General features: G+C 41.3%; 1 protein-coding gene across 1 annotated transcript; it reads right to left on the bottom strand.

The window, feature by feature from the left end:
* Positions 1-17,662: 17,662 nt before the first annotated feature.
* Positions 17,663-18,299, bottom strand: IFNB1 (interferon, beta 1, fibroblast). Its single transcript, NM_174350.1, has one exon. The coding sequence runs from the start codon at positions 18,221-18,223 to the stop codon at positions 17,663-17,665; it is 561 nt and encodes a 186-aa protein (NP_776775.1). The 5' UTR covers positions 18,224-18,299.
* Between the last annotated feature and the right edge of the window lie 1,217 nt (positions 18,300-19,516).

Here is a 19,516-nt window from a genome sequence, read left to right as displayed (position 1 = left end):
TTAATGAATGAGGCCAATCTATTTTCTATTCATGTCTCCAGGATATGAATTCATCTCAGTGTGTATCTTTGCTTCTGAAAATTTGACACGTAGTGATTTAATTTCCATTACTTACAAAATTTCTAATTCTATGGTTTAATTTTGACCTGACATAATTTATCAGGATGATGTTACATCTTTAAATGATGCTTTAAAATAATATTAAAATTAATTGCGGGCATTGTGATCTGGGCACACAACTTAAAAAAATATTCTTCCCCTGGAGGAATTATGGATATTTTCTGTGAAGTCTAATGTATGATAATTTTCATGGATGGTTTATAGATATTCAAAACAAGTTATATTTCCTATTGTAGGTTAAGGGCTCAAGAGTGTTAATTGCTAATTTCCTCCTCTAAATGATAGTTTCCAGTCTTCTCTTTACTACTTTATATATGGTGTTTTACAGACTAGTAGCATTGTACTGTGGAGAAGGTACTGGCACCCCACTCCAGTACTCTTGCCTAGAAAATCCCATGGACAGAGGAGTCTAGTAGGCTGCAGTCCATGGGGTCAGTAAGAGTCATGTCACTTTCCCTTTTCCCTTTCATGCATTGGAGAAGGAAATGGCAACCCACTCCAGTGTTCTTGCCTAGAGAATCCCAGGGACAGGGGAGCCTGGTGGGCTGCCGTCTATGGGGTCGCACAGAGTTGGACGCGACTGAAGCGACTTAGCAGCAGCAGCAGCATTCTACTGGGCTTCCCAGGTGGAGCTAATGGTAGAGAACCTGCCTGCCAATTCAGGAGACAAGAGGAGACACCAGTTTGATGCCTGGGTCAGGAAGATCCCCTGGAGGAGGGCATGGCAACCCACTCCAGTATTCTTGCCTGGAGAATCCCATGCACAGAAGAGCCTGGCACCCTATGGTCCACAGAGTCACAGAGAGTCAGACACGACTGAAGCAACTAGGCTCCCAAGCACAGCATTGAGGTAAAACTTCAGTGCTCCAGTGTTTCTGTTCACATTGCTATATAATGTTATATTTTTTACTCATTGTTTTATACTATTTGAAATTTAGCTCAAGCATTGTTAAAATTTAATTATAGATTCAATGTGTTCCCTATGTATATTGAACTTCTTTCTCACGAAGAATAATTTTTTCTCACGTGATTGTTTCTGGAATTCTCAAGTGTATGAATATTGATATGAATGACAAAGATCTCATTGATGTTAACATTGCCACCTCTAATTATTTCCTACATTGTATTTTCGGGCTGTGTATTGGCCGCCTTCTGTGTTGCCCCTGTTTTGGTATTAAGTATTTAGTATTATTGCCAAATTCAGACATAAATTGAAGAAAGTAGGGAAAACCACTAGACCATTCAGGTATGACCTAAATCAAATCCTTTTTGATTATATAGTGGAAGTGAGAAATAGATTTAAGAGCCTAGATCTGATAGATAGAGTGCCTGATGAACTATGGAATGAGGTTCGTGACATTGTACAGGAGACAGGGATCAAGACCATTCCCATAGAAAAGAAATGCAAAAAAGCAAAAAGCCTGTCTGGGGAGGCCTTACAAATAGCTGTGAAAAGAAGAGAAGCGAAAAGCAAAGGAGAAAAGGAAAGATATAAACATCTGTGTGCAGAGTTCCAAAGAACAGCAAGAGGAGATTAGAAAGCCTTCTTCAGTGATCAATGCAAAGAAATAGAGGAAAACAACAGAATGGGAAAGACTAGGGATCTCTTCAAGAAAATCAGAGATACCAAAGGAACATTTCATGCAAAGATGAGCTCAATAAAGGACAGAAATGGTATGGACCTAATAGAAGCAGAAGATATTAAGAAGAGATGGCAAGAATACACAGAAGAACTGTACAAAAAAGATCTTCACGACCCAGATAATCACGATGGTGTGATCACTGACCTAGAGCCAGACATCCTGGAATGTGAAGTCATGTAGGCCTTAGAAAGCATCACTACGAACAAAGCTAGGGGAGGTGATGGAATTCCAGTTGAGCTATTCCAAATCCTGAAAGATGATGCTGTGAAAGTGCTGCACTCGATATGCCAGCAAATTTGGAAAACTCAGCCGTGGCCACAGGACTGGAAAAGCTCAGTTTTCATTCCAATCCCAAACAAAGGCAATGCCAAAGAATGCTCAAACTACCGCACAATTGCATTCATCTCACATGCTAGTAAAGTAATGCTCAAAATTCTCCAAGCCAGGCTTTAGCAATATGTGAACCGTGAACTTTCTGATGTTCAAGCTGGTTTTAGAAAAGGCAGAGGAACCAGAGACCAAATTGCCAACATCTGCTGGATCATGGAAAAAGCAAGAGAGTTCCAGAAAAACATCTATTTCTGCTTTATTGACTATGCCAAAGCCTTTGACTGTGTGGATAACAATAAACTTGGAAAATTCTGAAAAAGATGGGAATCCCAGACCACCTGATCTGCCTCTTGAGAAATTTGTATGCAGGTCAGGAAGCAACAGTTAGAACTGGACATGGAACAACAGACTGGTTCCAAATAGGAAAAGGAGTATGTCAAGGGTGTATATTGTCACCCTCTTTATTTAACTTATATGCAGAGTACATTCATGAGAAATGCTGGACTGGAAGAAACAAAAGCTGGAATCAAGATTGCCGGGAGAAATAACAATAACCTCAGATATGCAGCCAACATCACCCTTATGGCAGAAAGTGAAGAGGAACTAAAAAGCCTCTTTATGAAACTGAAAGTGGAGACTGAAGAAGTTGCCTTAAAGCTCAACATTCAGAAAAGGAAGATCATGGCATCTGGTCCCATCACTTCATGGGAAATAGATGGGGAAACAGTGGAAATAGTGTCAGACTTTATTTTTCTGGGCTCCAAGATCACTACAGATGGTGACTGCAGCCATGAAATTAAAAGACGCTTACTCCTTGGAAGGAAAGATATGACCACCTAGATAGCAAATTCCAAAGCAGAGACATTACTATGCCAACAAAGGTTTGTCTAGTCAAGGCTATGGTTTTTCCTGTGGTCATGTATGGATGTGAGAGTTGGACTGTGAAGAAGGCTGAGCACCGAAGAATTGATGCTTTTGAACTGTGGTGTTGGAGAAGACTCTTGAGAGTCCTTTGGACTGCAGGGAGATCCAACCAGTCCATTCTGAAGGAGATGAGCCCTGGGATTTCTTTGGAAGGAATGATGCTAAAGCTGAAACTCCAGTACTTTGGCCACCTCATGTGAAGAGTTGACTCATTGGAAAAGGCTCTGATGCTGGGAGGGCTTGGGGGCATGAGGAGAAGAGGAAGACAGAGGATGAGATGGCTGGATGGCATCACTGACTTGATGGACGTGAGTCTGAGTGAACTCCGGGAGTTGGTGATGGACAGGGAGGCCTGGCGTGCTGCGATTCATGGGGTCGCAAAGAGTCGGACACGACTGAGCGACTGATCTGATCTGATCTGATTATTTGATTTTAGGTTTTTCTTCCTCTTCCAAGTAATAATGGAGTTTGTGTATTAAATCAATCGATAGCATCTTTAATGTATAAGCAGATTCTATGAATTTTTTATTATTTTAACCTTTATCATTTTGTGTCTCAAATGTGTTGGATTTATGCTTTACTTTTAACATGACTTTTACATGGGTTTTGACTCTTGTCATACTCCATTCAGTTCTCCAACAGTCATTTATTTTAGTAAATATGTAATGTTAAAGCAATTTAGACTTTCTCTGAATCCTTGAATGAAAAACTAAAGAACGAATACTGCAAAATTTAAAGTAATTTGAGACTTCCTTGGCCGTCAGTGGTTAGGACTCAAAGTTTTCACTGCTGTGGGCCTGGGTTCGATCCCCAGTCAGGAAACTAATGCCTCTTAAACCACGTGGCACAGCCAAAATAATAACAAACTCTTTAAAGTACCTTCCACTCATGTGACTACTCACTTGTAGTTCTTACTAGCACTGTTGCTTTTCATCAACACAGCAAATGCTCACAAGAGACTTGATAGGACTAGAGATGCATGTGAAGCTATGGTCAAGTGTAAACCCAGGGGAATGTCTAAAAGTTAAAGGAAAACACATTGTTTACTTAAGAAAATGAAAACACATTAAGTTTGAATGCTGTTAGAATGATGGAAAGTGGATGCAGTTTGCAAAATGAGTGCCATATATTCCAAATATGATGATTGGCAATTTCTGGAGTCCTGTGGTTACTAAGGCCCTAATCAATTTGAATGAAACAATTCTCACTTTAAGGTGAAGCATATGAGAATATAGCAATGAGTTTCATCTTCCTATCTAGCTTGTAAACTTGCTCTGAAGGCAGTTCTCATCCTGCGAGTCAAAATCTTTTTGAATGATGATGATGCTCTTGCCATCATTAGACATCAGGTCTCCTGACCTGTTCTTCAACACGTCTATAGAGACTGCATCCCCGTACATGTACAACTAAGGAAACCACGGGGAAATCTATGTTCAGTGCCACACAGACTCTCTCATAAAACTACCCCGCAAGCCTTAACCAAGAAAGCAGGTGACCCAGGTGAGGTCTGAGAGGAGAGTTTAAGCGGCAGGGGTTACTTCATCACACCAGGCTCTCCATCTGTCCCTGGAAGTCTTTGATGGCCTTTCTTCAGGGATCCGTTATCCAGGGTTGGACTAGAGCAAGGAGCAAGCTACAGTACTGAGAGAATGAAGAGCTGAGGCAACCTCCATCTCTGTGTTCTAGGTCCTCAGCCTTGTAGTCTTGGTTCACTAGTGAGTGATGCATTCATGAACAAACAGGAACTGGAGTTACACTTCCATCTATGGGCTGTAGTCAAATACTGGCTTCAGTTCAGTTCAGTTCAGTGGCTCAGCTCAGTCTTATCCTGCTCTTTGCGATCCCATGGACTGCAGCATGCCAGGCTTCCCTGTCCATCACCAACTCCCGGAGTTTACGCAAACTCATGTCCATTGAGTTGGTGATGCCATCCAACCATCTCATCTTCTGTCGTCCCCTTCTCCTCCCTCCATAAATCTTTCCCAGCATCAAGGTCTTTTCAAATTAGTCAACTCTTCGAATCAAGTGGCCAAAGTATTCGCATTTCAGCTTCAATGTCAGTCCTTCCAATGAACATTCAACTGATTTCCTTTAGGATGGATTGGTTTCATCTCCTTGCAGTCCAAGGGACTCTCAAGAATCTTCTCCAACACCACAGTTCAAGCACATCAGTTCTTCAGCGCTCAGCTTTCTTTATAGTCCAACTCTCACATTCATACATGACTACTGGAAAAACCATAGCTTTGACTAGATGGACCATTGTTGGCAAAGTATGTCTCTACTTTTTAATATGCTGTCTAGGTTGGTCATAACTTTTCTTTCAAGGAGTAAGCTTTTTATTCCATGTCTGCAGGCACCATCTGCAGTGGTTCTGGAGCCCCAGAAAATAAAGTCTGCCATAGTTTCCACTGTTTCTCCACTATGTGCCATGAAGTGATGAGACTGGATGCCATGATCTTAGTTTTCTGAAAGTTGAGGTTTAAGCCGACTCTTTCCTTTTTCATGTTCTCAAGAGATTCTTTTGTTCTTCACTTTCTGCCTTAAGGGTGGTGTTATCTGCATATCTGTGGTTATTGATATTTCTCCTGGCAATCTTGATTCCAGCTTGTGCTTCATCTGGCCCAGTGTTTCTCATAATGTACTCTATATATAAGTTAAATAAGCAGGGTGAAAATATACAGCCTTCCCGTACTCCTTTTCCTATTTGGAACCTGTCTGTTGTTCCATGTCCAGTTCTAACTGTTGCTTCCTGACCTCCATACAGATTTCTCAAGAGGCAGTCAGGTGGTCTGGGATTCCCATCTCTTTCAGAAGTTTCCACAGTTTATTGTGGTCCACATAGTCAAAGGCTTTGGCATAGTCAATAAAGCAGAAATAGATGTTTTTCTGGAACTCTCTTGCTTTTTCGATGATCCAGCGGATGTTGGCAATTTATTCTCTGGTTCCTCTGTCTTTTCTAAAACCAGCTCGAACATCTGGAAGTTCACAGTTCATGTATTGTTGACGCCTGGCTTCGAGAATTTTGAGCATTCCTTTGCTAGTGTGTAAGATGAATGCAATTGTGCGGTAGTTTGAGCATTTTTGGCATTGCCTTTCTTAGGGACTGGAATGAAAACTGAGCTTTTCCAGTCCCGTGGCCACTGCTGAGTTTTCCAAATTTCCTGGCATATTGAGTTTAGAGATTGGCTATATTGGTTTCCTCTGAACTCCAGCTGGGAAGAAGGCAGGAAATTAGAAATCAAAGAACAGTGAGCTGTCCTGCCAATTTAAACATAAAGTAGCAAATACAGAAGTAAAGAAAAAACAATTCGCATTCACACTAGTGATTCTAGTAATGTGAAATGTATGTTCCTAGACGCACGTATTCATCTTCTTTTTCAATAATGGGAAAAAATGGATTTTCATTATTACATGCATTAGCCATTTTCCCTCTATTTTTATATCCTTAGCCATGGACACTTTATGACCATATCATTTTTTCCAAAGTATGAATTTCATACATTAAACCTATCCATTTTTTCACATTCATAAAGTGAATTACATATTTTTCTATTGTTTTATTATTTTTCTTGATGAAACATACTTGACTCATATATTTGTTTTTGATGAGCTACAAATATGTACAATTTAAAAAATAAGGTAAGGTACTTTTCTCATGGTCTTGATAGTATTTCAGATCTAACATGGTTTCCAAGGAGGATTATAAATTTTTTGAATTTTATTACACATATGAGAAACGCTGGGCTGGAAAAAGCACAAGCTGGAATCAAGATTGCCAGGAGAAATATCAGTAACCTCAGATATGCAGATGACACCACCCTTATGACAGAAAGTGAGGAGGAGCTAAAAACCCTCTTGATGAAAGTAAAAGAGGAGAGTGAAAAAGTTGGCTTTGAGCTCAACATTCAGAAAATGAAGATCATGGCATCTGGTCCCATCACTTCATGGCAAACAGATGGGGAAACAGTGGAAACAGTGTCAGACTTAAATTTTGGGGGCTCCAAAATCACTGCAGATGGTGATTGCAACCATGAAATTAAAAGACGCTTACTCCTTGGAAGAAAAGTTATGACCAGCCTAGATAGCATATTCCAAAGCAGACACATTACTTTGTCAACAAAGGTCCATCTAGTCAAGGCTATGGTTTTTCCATTGGTCATTATGGATGTGAGAGTAGGATTGTGAAGGAAGCTGAGCGCCAAAGAATTGATGCTTTTGAACTGTGGTGTTGGAGAAGACTCCCGAGAGTCCCCTGGACTGCAGGGAGATCCAACCAGTCCATTCTGAAGGAGATCAGCCCTGGGAGTCCTTTGGAGGGAATGATGCTAACGCTGAAACTCCAGTACTTTGGCCACCTCATTCGAAGTGTTGACTCATTGGAAAAGACCTTGAGGCAGGATGGATTGGGGGCAGGAGGAGAAGGGGACAACATAGGATGAGACGGCTGGATGGCATCACTGACTTGATGGAGGTGATTTTAGTGAACTCCGCCGGATTTGGTGATGGACAGCGAGGCCTGGTGTGCGGCAGTTCATGGGTTTGTATAGAGTCAGAGACGACTGAGCGAGTGAACTGTAGTCGGACACGAGTGAGCGACTGAACTGAACTGAACACATATAAGACACTGAATCATTTTCATTATTATATTTTAACTAAATGTAGAAACATTCCAGCATTGGGACTTCTAGTGATAACTTGCGAACTCCAGGAGGTATATTGTTTTCTTATGTGAACCATGATAACATCGAAAATCACACACAAACTTTCCTTTGTGTTTCTCTAGTTTTATACTTTTCTGCATGGTTGTTGTTGTTTGGTCCATCAGTCTCTTCTGACTCTTTGTGTCCCGGTGAACAGTAGCCTGCCAGGGTCCTCTGACAAGAATACTGGAGTGGGTTGTCATTTCCTTATAGAGGGGATCTTCCCACCCTAGGGATGGAACCCACATCGCCTGTCTCCTGCAGTGGCAGGCAGATTCTTTACCACTAGTGCCATCTCATCTGTTAAATTGTAAGTTCACATAGAGTTTCATTAATTTTAACTTAGAAAAGCATCAAGATTTCACATGGAACTGTTGTAGTCACAAATTCTATTTAAATGTTCTAATTGTTGAAACATTTCTTTTGTATTTAGAATATTTCATTCTGTGTATCACAATTCAGATTGCACGCATGGAAAACAAAACAGAGAGGATTTTTTGGAATGAATATGCCAATCGCAGTACATAAATTTTCCACCATAAGAGCAATTTCAAAAATTCAAATTTTGAAAATCTTCAGCTATCATGTAAAACAGAATCTCTATAACATCTATGGTTTCCCTGACCTAAATTAACCACGTTTCTAGAGAACCAGTTTGAGGTACAGCTAAATCAGACCCCCCCAAAAAATACCTATACATATATAGTTGTATCCACATTCAAAAAACGAGGATCATGGCATACAGTCCCTTCACTTCATGGCAAATAGATGGGGAAAAAGTGGCAACACTATCAGATTTTATTTTCTTGGGGTCCAAAATTACTACGGACGGTGAATGCAGCCACAAAATTAAAAGACTCTTTCTCCTTGGAAGAAATTTTATGAGAAATATAGACAGTGTGTTAAAAAGCAGAGATACCATGTTGCCAACAAACGTCCACGTAGTCAAAGTTATGGTTTTTCCAGTAGTCATGTATGGATGTCATTTGGACCAAAAAGAAAGCTGAGTGCCGAAGAATTCATATTTTTGAACTGTGGTACTGAAGAAGATTCTTGAGAGTCTCTTGGACTGCAAGGACATCAAACCAGTCAATCCTAAAAGAGATCAACCCTGAATATGCATTGAAAGCACGGGTGCTGAAGCTGCAGCTCTAATGCTTTGGCCACCTGCTAAGAAACCGACCCTTTGAAAATGACCCTGATGCTGTGGAAGATTGAGGGCAGGAGGAGAAGGGGGTGACAGAGGATGAGTTGGTTGCTTGGCATCACTGACTCAATGGACATGAGTTTGAGCAAACTTGGGAGATAGTGAAGGACAGGGAAGCCTGGCATGCTACAGTTCATGGGGTCACAGACAGTCGGATATAACTAAGGGACTGAACAAAAATACATACACATATATAAATACACACACTTGTACAATATATATTAAATAAGTATATACATGTGTCTTGCTACTTTAACATAAAAGGGTGAACAGCAAATGTTTACTTGAATTGCTATCTTATCCTCTATTATTTATTCTCCTGCACCATAAATGTTACCTCATCAGGAGGATAACAGCAAGACTAATTAGGTGACTGGTAGTGGTATTAATAGGCTAAGCATAGTAATGTGTCAAATATTTTATAAAGTGTTTCATCAATTGCAATTAATTTTATCTCTTAACTCTTTGTGGACACAAAAATTTGTTTTGTTTTGTTTTTGTACTCTGCACACAGCATATGTGAGATATTTTTTGAAGCTCATTTTTAGGAAGACTGTCTTCAACTTTCCATTTCCAATATTTAGAAGATCAGGATGAGGCTCTTGGGCCTGGACCCAAATGGAAGACTCACTCATCACGTTTTCTTCAGTCATCCTCAAGTAGTTGCAAGGAACTGCCTGATTCTTCTTTTCTTGTCTCCCTCAGGTAGTAAGGAAACAGCCCGTAATGTGTCTACACTGTGGATATTTTCCTGTAGGCAATGACTTTGGGGATCACCTTGAATATTTCTTTCAAACAGCGGATGATACTGTGAACTATGACTGGCATTCTTGTCGTTCTCCCCAAAGCTGAACTTCGAGAAAAAGCATTTGGGTCAGATTGTATTTTAAGGAAGTGTGTGGAAGCAACAACAGTACTTATTCCCCTCGACCCCCATCAGAACTTCATTTGAACAAATAGTGCAAACGTGAACATGGTCTCATGCCCTGTCAAGTACAAACTAGCACGTGCCATTGGCACTTGCCATCTACCTACAAAGATTCAATCACGTGTTCTTGCAGCTGCTGATTTTTAACACCCCTGGAAAGGAATCTAAGGTGGAAAGCAGAAGTGAGGCATGCTGTGTGCAGCGAAAACTGACATAACAAATCTTCAGAAGGTTAGCGATTTTCAGGAGCCCATTTTAAGAACTCAATTGTTCTTCTATCTCCTCATATCTAGAAAAGCATGGAAATCCTTCATGGTGATGACTGCTTCTTGTGACTCCAGGAAACCTTCATGACACTGGCAGAAAACTTCCACAAAAAAATAGGCACATGATTACATGTATTGCCCCTTCACCAAAATCACATGTATCCCTCTGTGTGTCTTTGGAACAGCTTCTCAGAGCTATCTTGATGCGCTGTCCTCCTGGGCTGCAGTCCTCATTTTTGCCCCCCCAGACACCTTAACTTTCAACTATCATGTTGTGCATTTTTCAAAGTCAGGCAACCTGAAACTTATCTTTTCATCCATTCATCAACCCCAATTAGTTTCCCAACTTGCTTGCAATGAGATTCCCATGAGGATAAATCCAGGCCATGGAACGTGAGAGGAAGTGCTTCCTCACCCTGTGTAGTCCTGGCGCTTGGAAAGCATCCCCCTGTGAGCCACCAGACTTCATCCCTTACTGCCGGGTGTAATGAGATCCAAGTACCACAGACAAACTTGGAGTCACATATTGATGATGGAAAAAGCCACAAAACAGAAGGTACCCATGTCCCTGAATCACCCTTTGAATGTGAGCAAACCAGAAGACTCACCTGATCCAGAAGGTGCTCTTCAGGAAGAAAAGATAAGTTTCTATTATGAGGAAAATCCACACAGTTTATTCTTTATCTCCATAGCACCTAGAATTAACTGAGAAAGATTTTTAAGAACAGAGGATCCTGAAGACCTGTCCATGAGAAAGAAACTCTGAACTCTGAGTATAGAAAATACTAGTCCCACAGACATCAAGAGATCTTTTAAAGGATGATCAAAAGATCTTTACAGAAGAAAAGACATTCTCTTTGTGTCCACACTCTGTTTCTGAAAAATCATGATTTTCATTTCAGTTTTCAGTGCCTGAGGAAATAGGGCTGCAATTGCTTTAGAACAGGAAGAAACGAAATGGAATTCATTAGCGAGAGTATCATTTTCATTATTATATTTTAACTAAATGTAGAAACATTCCAGCATTGGGACTTCAGTGATAACTTGCGAACTCCAGGAGGTATATTGTTTTCTTATGTGAACCATGATAACATCGAAAATCACACACAAACTTTCCTTTGTGTTTCTCTAGTTTTATACTTTTCGCATGGTTGTTGTTGTTTGGTCCATCATCTTCTGACTTTCGTGTCCCATGAACAGTAGCCTGCCAGGTCCTCTGACAAGAATACTGGAGTGGGTTGTCATTTCCTTATAGAGGGGATCTTCCCACCCTAGGGATGGAACCCACATCGCCTGTCTCCTGCAGTGGCAGGCAGATTCTTTACCACTAGTGCCATCTCATCTGTTAAATTGTAAGTTCACATAGAGTTCATTAATTTTAACTTAGAAAAGCATCAAGATTTCACATGGAACTGTTGTAGTCACAAATCTATTAATGTTCTAATTGTTGAAACATTTCTTTTGTATTTAGAATATTTCATTCTGTGTATCCACAATTCAGATTGCACGCATGGAAAACAAACAGAGAGGGATTTTTTGGAATGAATATGCCAATCGCAGTACATAAATTTCCCACCATAAGAGCAATTTCAAAAATTCAAATTTGAAAATCTTCAGCTATCATGTTAAAACAGAATCTCTATAACATCTATGGTTTTCCCTGACCTAAATTTAACCACGTTTCTAGAGAACCAGTTTGAGGTACAGCTAAATCAAGACCCCCCCAAAAATACTATACATATATAGTTGTATCCACATTCAAAAACGAGGATCATGGCATACAGTCCCTTCACTTCATGGCAAATAGATGGGGGAAAATTGGCAAACACTGTCAGATTTTATTTTCTTGGGGTCCAAAATTACTACGGATGGTGGAATGCAGCCACAAAAATTAAAAGACTCTTTCTCCTTGGAAGAAATTTTATGAGAAATATAGACAGTGTGTTAAAAAGCAGAGATACCATGTTGCCAACAAACGTCCACGTAGTCAAGTTATGGTTTTTCCAGTATCATGTATGGATGTCATTTGGACCAAAAAGAAAGCTGAGGCCGAAGAATTCATATTTTTGAACTGTTGGTACTGAAGAAGATTCTTGAGAGTCTCTTGGACTGCAAGGACATCAAACCAGTCAATCCTAAAAGGATCAACCCTGAATATGCATTGAAAGCACGGGTGCTGAAGCTGCAGCTCTAATGCTTTGGCCACCTGCTAAGAAACCGACCCTTTGAAAATGACCCTGATGCTGTGGAAATTGAGGGCAGGAGGAGAAGGGGGTGACAGAGGATGAGTTGGTGCTTGCATCACTGACTCAATGACATGAGTTTGAGCAAACTTGGGAGATAGTGAAGGACAGGAAGCCTGGCATGCTACAGTTCATGGGGTCACAGACAGTCGGATATAACTAAGGACTGAACAAAAATACATACACATATATAAATACACACACTTGTACAATATATATTAAATAAGTATATACATGTGTCTTGCTACTTTAACATAAAAGGGTGAACAGCAAATGTTTACTTGAATTGCTATCTTATCCTCTATTATTTATTCTCCTGCACCATAAATGTTACCTCATCAGCAGGATAACAGCAAGACTAATTAGGTGACTGGTAGCGGTATTAATAGACTAAGCATAGTAATGTGTCAAATATTTTATAAAGTGTTTCATCAATTGCGATTAATTTTATCTCTTAACTCTTTGTGGATACAAAAATTTGTTTTGTTTTGTTTTGTTTTTGTACTCTGCACACAGCATATGTGAGATATTTTTTGAAGCTCATTTTTAGGAAGACTGTCTTCAACTTTCCATTTCCAATATTTAGAAGATCAGGATGAGGCTCTTGGGCCTGGACCCAAATGGAAGACTCACTCATCACGTTTTCTTCAGTCATCCTCAAGTAGTTACAAGGAACTGCCCGATTCTTCTTTTCTTGTCTCCCTCAGGTAGTAAGGAAACAGCCTGTAATGTGTCTACACTGTGGATATTTTCCTGTAGGCAATGCCTTTGGGGATCAGCTTGAATGTTTCTTTCAAACAGCCGATGATACTGTGAACTATGACTGGCATTCTTGTCGTTCTCCCCAAAGCTGAACTTGGAGAAAAAGCATTTGGGTCAGATTGTATCTTAAGGAAGTGTGTGGAAGCAACAACAATACTTATTCCCCTCGACCCCCATCAGAACTTCATTTGAACAAATAGTGCAAACGTGAATGTGGTCTCATGCCCTGTCAAGTACAAACTAGCATGTGCCATTGGCACTTGCCATCTACCTACAAGGATTCAATCACGTGTTCTTGCAGCTGCTGATTTTTAACACCCCTGGAAAGGAATCTAAGGTGGAAAGCAGAAGTGAGGCATGCTGTGTGCAGGGAAAACTGGCAGAACAAGTCTTCAGAAGGTTAGCGATTTTCAGGAGCTCATTTTAAGAACTCAATTGTTCTTCTATCTCCTCATATCTAGAAAAGCATGGAAATCCTTCATGGTGATGACTGCTTCTTGTGACTCCAGGAAACCTTCATGACACTGGCAGAAAACTTCCACAAAAAATAGGCACATGATTACATGTATTGCCCCTTCACCAAAATCACATGTATCCCTCTGTGTGTCTTTGGAACAGCTTCTCAGAGCTATCTGATGTGCTGTCTCCTGGGCTGCAGTCCTCATTTTGCCCCCCAGACACTTAACTTTCAACTATCATGTTGTGCATTTTTGAAAGTCAGCACCCTGAACTTATCTTTTCATCCATTCATCACCCAATAGTTTCCCAACTTGCTTGCAATGGTTCCCATGAGGATAATTCCAGGCCATGGAACGTGAGAGGAAGTGCTCTCACCCTGTGTAGTCCTGGCCCTTGGAAACATCCCCTGTGAGCCACCAGACTTCATCCCTTTACTGCCGAGTCTACTAGATCCAAGTACCACAGACAACCTTGGAGTCACATATTGATGATGGAAAAAGCCACAAACAGAAGGTACCCATGTCCCTGAATCACCCTTTGAATGTGAACAAACCAGAAGACTCACCTGATCCAGAAGGTGCTCTTCAGGAAGAAAAGATAAGTTTCTATTATGAGGAAAATCCACACAGTTTATTCTTTATCTCCATAGCACCTAGAATTAACTGAGAAAGATTTTTAAGAACAGAGGATCCTGAAGACCTGTCCATGAGAAAGAAACTCTGAACTCTGAGTATAGAAAATACTAGTCCCGCAGACATCAAGAGATCTTTTAAAGGATGATCAAAAGATCTTTACAGAAGAAAAGACATTCTCTTCTGTGGTCCACACCTGTTTCTGAAAAATCATGATTTTCATTTCAGTTTTCAGTGCCTGAGGAAATAGGAGCTGCAATTGCTTTAGAACAGGAAGAAACGAAATGGAATTCATTAGCGAGAGTTACAAATATAAACACTTTCATTGTTGCCATTTCTTTGAGGATTCTTACATGAGGGAAAAGCACTTTTAATTTCCACTGTGACAGCGTCTCAGGCAAAGTGGCTGTATTCCAGCTCCCTGAGGTAGAGATGGATGTCATGGAAATACTCCCGGGCACCAAGTTCCAACGAGAACAGCACAGAATGTCTCCTTGCATCTGCTCCAGTTGTTTCAGACTCTGATCCGGGCTACAGAGTAGCACGGCTGTCCTCCGTGGTGAAGAATTGGAAGCTCTGCTGGAGCCTCAGATAGTGGTTGCTGGGGCCCTGAGTCGTCTGCATTGGAGTGATCATCTCTCTTTTCCAAGGAAATCTGAAGTCGGCTTTGTCCTTTAGGCGCGACTGATGGCGGATCCTTTGCATCTATTTCAAGTGTTTGAAGATTTCCTTGTCTTTCTGGCAGTGGATCCCAGTCCAGCGAAGAGAGCAAGCAGGGATGCAGCAGAGTATCACTCCTTCCACCAGCAAGTGGATGTGGGCCCTAGAGAATGTCAGTGATTCTGCAGATGGCCGGGAGGGGGCGCGCGAGCACCGCGAAACGATGAGCAAAGAGCGCTGAGATGGAACCGCAGACAGCCTGTTTCTCCCGGTGACCGCGAGAGCGCACACACTGTGGTTCGATCGTTTTTGCTTTCGAATCGCAGTCTTGAGAGTTAGCAGATGACTCTCGTGGTGGTGCTGGAGAGACAGAACGCAGTTTCCACAGAGCTTTGTATAGGAGCACTGATTCAAGGGTGCGCATATCATTAGCCCTTTGATGGAAAAGGGCTGGTTTCCGCTGTCCTGAGTAGGGAGCCAGAATATTGCATGTTCGGAAAGATCGCCTAAGTAGTGGGCTTTCTTTCCACACGTCAACCCGAACTGGCCATGTTTGAAGAATAGAACCGCCAAGGCGGGGGGTTCTGAGCGAGATGAGGCGCTGAGAAGTCGGAGGGCTTGAGGCAAGTGTAAAACAGCGCAGGCGATGAGAATATTGGCGAGAGGACGCTGGGACAGAGTCCTGCACCATGTGAAATCCGGCGGGGGTGGCGGGTGGGTGAAGCTGTTGCGGTTAAGACGGTTGCAAAGTGTTGCGGACAGAGTGAAAGCCGATGTCGCCAGGAGACCAGAGGCTGTGGGGCACTGGGGGCGGTGTTGCGCTCACTTTAGATGCCGCGGTGGCTAAGATTATTCGCTGTCGGACGATGGGCGGGCTTGGTGCTCAAAGTGAAGCACAGCGGAAGCGAGGAGACTCTTGGCTATGGGGTCATGGGAGGGCGTTTCTCATACTGGGAACCTGCTTGGCTTTGGGACGCTGAGTCCGCGTTGCGGACACAGTGAAACGTGACGGTGGCGAAAAACTACTGGTGGTGGGACGATTGGACAGCTTTGCGACAAAGTTAAACCCGGCGAAGGGATGAGACTACCGGACGATGGATGGGTGTGGTCCACACAGGGGAACCTGGAAGTGGCGACGAGACTATTCGCTGTGGCAAGACGGAAAGGCGTTGGGCACAAAATGCAACACGGTGGCAGAGCTGAGGCTTTTGGCTTCGAGTTGATGGGACGGCTTTGCGGACAAAGTGAAAGCGCGCATAGGTGATGAGACAGTCGTCTTGGGGTGGTGGCACCGTGGTGTGGACCAAGAAAACCCGGCGTTGGGGGTGAGACTGTGAGAGATGGGACGATGGGAGGACCTTGAGCACAAAGCGGAGCCAGGTGGAGTCAGTGAGACCACAGGCTTGGAGCCATTTTGGACAACGTGAGAAACAGCCAAGGCGACGAGACTGGCTAGGGGACCCTGGGAGTGCGTTGCAGACAGAGGAGAACTCAGCGGTGGCCAGGGGACAAATAACCATGGGACGGTTTGGGGGACTTTCTGGGGGTGAGACGGAACGCGGCCACCACCTGGGTCAGGGACCAAAGAACTGTGCGCTCCTGGAATGCTCTGGAATTTTCAGGGTCTTTCAAGGATTCGGCCTTGAAGTGGGGGGAGTAAGTGTTGAATAGCTGAAAACTAGGAATATTTTAAAAAGCACAGCACTTTCTTTTTTCGAATTAATTTTATGTTGAATTATATACTTATTTTAAATGAAATATCTCACGTTTCCAATTTTATAATAAATTTATAGAAAGTATTGTAAATACTAAGCATAGAATATTAAAATATATTTTGTATATAACAGCATTTTATTAAACTTTATTTAAACTATATTTTCTGTGTACTAAAACAAGTATTTAATATTTTACTTTTCTATCTTTCATGGATGTAAACTTAATATTTTCAAGACGACTTTTCACTTATTTTTAATTGAGTGACTTAGCATTTTTTACAATTTCTTATGACCCCCAAAGACAGTCTTAAGTAATTCGACTCATGTTCCTGAAACCTCTTTGTCAGGACTACGTTGTTGGACATAAGCGCTGGAGTGTACAAGCAACTGAGAACATTTAGAAAGTCCGAATTTTTCATTTACTTGAGTAAGAATTTTATAAATTAAGTGGCATTTGCCCAAATTTTATTGATATAAAGAAGGCTTACTTTGTAAGGCTCTCAAATGTAACGTGGTCTACATTTTCCCCGAATTGAAGAAAAAAAGAGAGAGGAAATAACCCCCACAATCATATAGAGGGGCCCTCCGGCGTGAGCTATCTGGTACATTTAAAGAAGTGAACAAGACAAGCGCAGGTAGACTGTATGGGTACATGGAGAGCATGCATATAACTTGGACATTCCAAACAGCTTCCTTGTATTTTAAATGCCTCAAAGGCAGGGCCAGAAACTCTACTACTCTGCAGGCTTGTTTTGCAATGAATGTCTCCAAAGTGCTCTGCAATTTTTAATATGTGTTGTCACATAAATCAAGTTGAGATTGAAACTGCCACGTTGACTTTTGTTTCATAAATAATTTATTTCTCATTAAATAAATTTTGTTTCATAAATAATTTATTTCTCATTAAATAAATAAATAAATAATGCATAAATCAATTTAAAAATAGCTTAGTCTTTAACTGTCCATTGAAATCCAGTGCATTGCATTGTCAGTTACTTCAAGAGCCTCTGCTGGGTGAAGAGTCTCACCTCAAAGTCACATTGTCCCTTCCCAGAGCCACAGGTGGGAGATGTTCAGTCACGGACGTAACCTGTTAGTCTCATCAGGAAAGAAACGTTCGTGAGTATTTGCACTTGCACGACTGTCCAGGCACACCTGTCGTACTCCTTGGACTCCAGGTACTGCATGAGGTTGAAGTAATATTTCCCTAGGTGGGGAACGATCGTGTCTTCCGTAGTGGAGTTTTGCTTCTGCATTATTTCCTTCTGGATTGGCTGCAGACGATTCATCTGCCAATAGAGTTCCTTAAGGAGGTCCTCGATGATGGTCTCAGACCAGCCAGTGCTGGAGAAGTCTCTGGTGAGAATGCCGAAGATGTGCTGGAGCACCTCATACATGACCAATATGGCATCTTCCTTCTGGAACTGCTGTTCTTGCTTCATCTCCTCAGGCATCTGGAAGTCCATCCTGGCCTCGAGGCAATGTTGAGAAGTTGAAGGTAACTGCCCCAGGAGTTTCTGACACTCTTTAAGGCTCTGACGTTGTTGGAATCGAAGCAAGCTGTAGCTCCTGGAAAGAGCTGTGGTGGAGAAACACAGCAGGAGAACCATCTGGAGGAGGCACCGGTAGGTCATGATGAAATCAGGCACAGGGCTACCTGTTCTGCTAGTAGGTGCTGAAGCTGAGTCTTCAAGGGTTTGCAGAGTGAATGTCCTTCGTCCTTAAGTGTGGGCTACTTATACAGCATGGCCCTCCATTCTTTCTATTTGAGAGGAATTTCCCACTTTCAGTTCTCGCTTTCATTTTTCCCATGTCATTTAAATTATTAGTTGCCTCTAAAACTCTTTTCTTTAAGCTCCTTGCTATTTTAATGTTTATATATCATGGGGAAAAAAGATATAGAAACCGAGAATATCTAATGTTTTTTAAAATTTCAATGAATTGCTGAATCTTAAAGAAAAATATAAGCCAAATAACTAGATTATTACAGGATTCTTTCATTTTGAAAAGATTGTTCTTTTTTTCTTTTCATATTATGAGATTTGGGGAGAGGGGGCCTTGTTTGTAAGACTTTTCTTTTTCATAAGAATTAGGTTTAATTCAGAAATCTGCTATTACCAAACAATAATACTTGCAGTTTGTGATTTTCAAAAAGATACCTATTTTTTTCTATCTAAAATAGAGTGATGTTCCTAGAGGCGGGGGTGGCGGCAGGGAGGTTCCAGAGGGAGGGGATATACGTATACCTATGGCTGATTCATGTTGATATATGGCAGAAACCAACACAGTATTGTAAAGCAATTATCATTCAACTGAAAATAAATATATTTAAGTAAAAGAAAAAATAATGTATATAAAAAACAAAACAGAATGATGTTAAACTAAGTTGTTCTGAATTTTTTTGGAGGCCTTAGCCATAAGGAGCAAGACATCACATAACTTTATCAACCTTGTTGTTGTTTTTCAGTTGCTAGGTCAGGTCCAACTTTTTGCGACCCCATAGAAGGCAGAATGCCAGGCTTCCCTGTCCTTCAGTACCTCCTGGAGTTTGTTCAAACTCATTATCACTTCATGGTAAATAGATGGGGAAACAATGGAAACAATGACAGACTTTATGTGCCAGGGCTGCCAAACCAGTGCAGATGGTGACTGCAGCTAGGAAATTAAAAGACCACTTCTTTTTATATGAATGTGCAATTTAAATTTTTCTGGAGGCCACATCAAAAGAGTAAAAAGAAAAAAGTTAATTTGAACAGTATATTTTCTTTAACAATATATCTAAATGTTATCATTTCAACCTAAAACAATACAAAATTAGTAGTGAGACAGTTACATTCTTCTTTTTCATAGTGCCTTCAAAATACAGTACATGCTGTTAGTCACAGTACAGCTCAGGCTGGACTAGGCAAGCACTCAGTTGGCTACAT

This window comes from Bos taurus, chromosome 8 (genome assembly GCF_002263795.3).
Source record: "Bos taurus isolate L1 Dominette 01449 registration number 42190680 breed Hereford chromosome 8, ARS-UCD2.0, whole genome shotgun sequence".
In the NCBI taxonomy this organism is placed as follows: Eukaryota; Metazoa; Chordata; class Mammalia; order Artiodactyla; family Bovidae; genus Bos; species Bos taurus.
The sequence above is the reverse complement of the archived record's forward strand: the minus strand, read 5'-3'. Positions and strand labels throughout refer to the sequence as shown.

What these genes read in the sequence shown, in the direction of transcription:
- IFNB1 (NM_174350.1), bottom strand. Translation starts at nt 18,223, where the DNA reads ATGACCTACCGGTGCCTCCTCCAGATGGTTCTCCTGCTGTGTTTCTCC.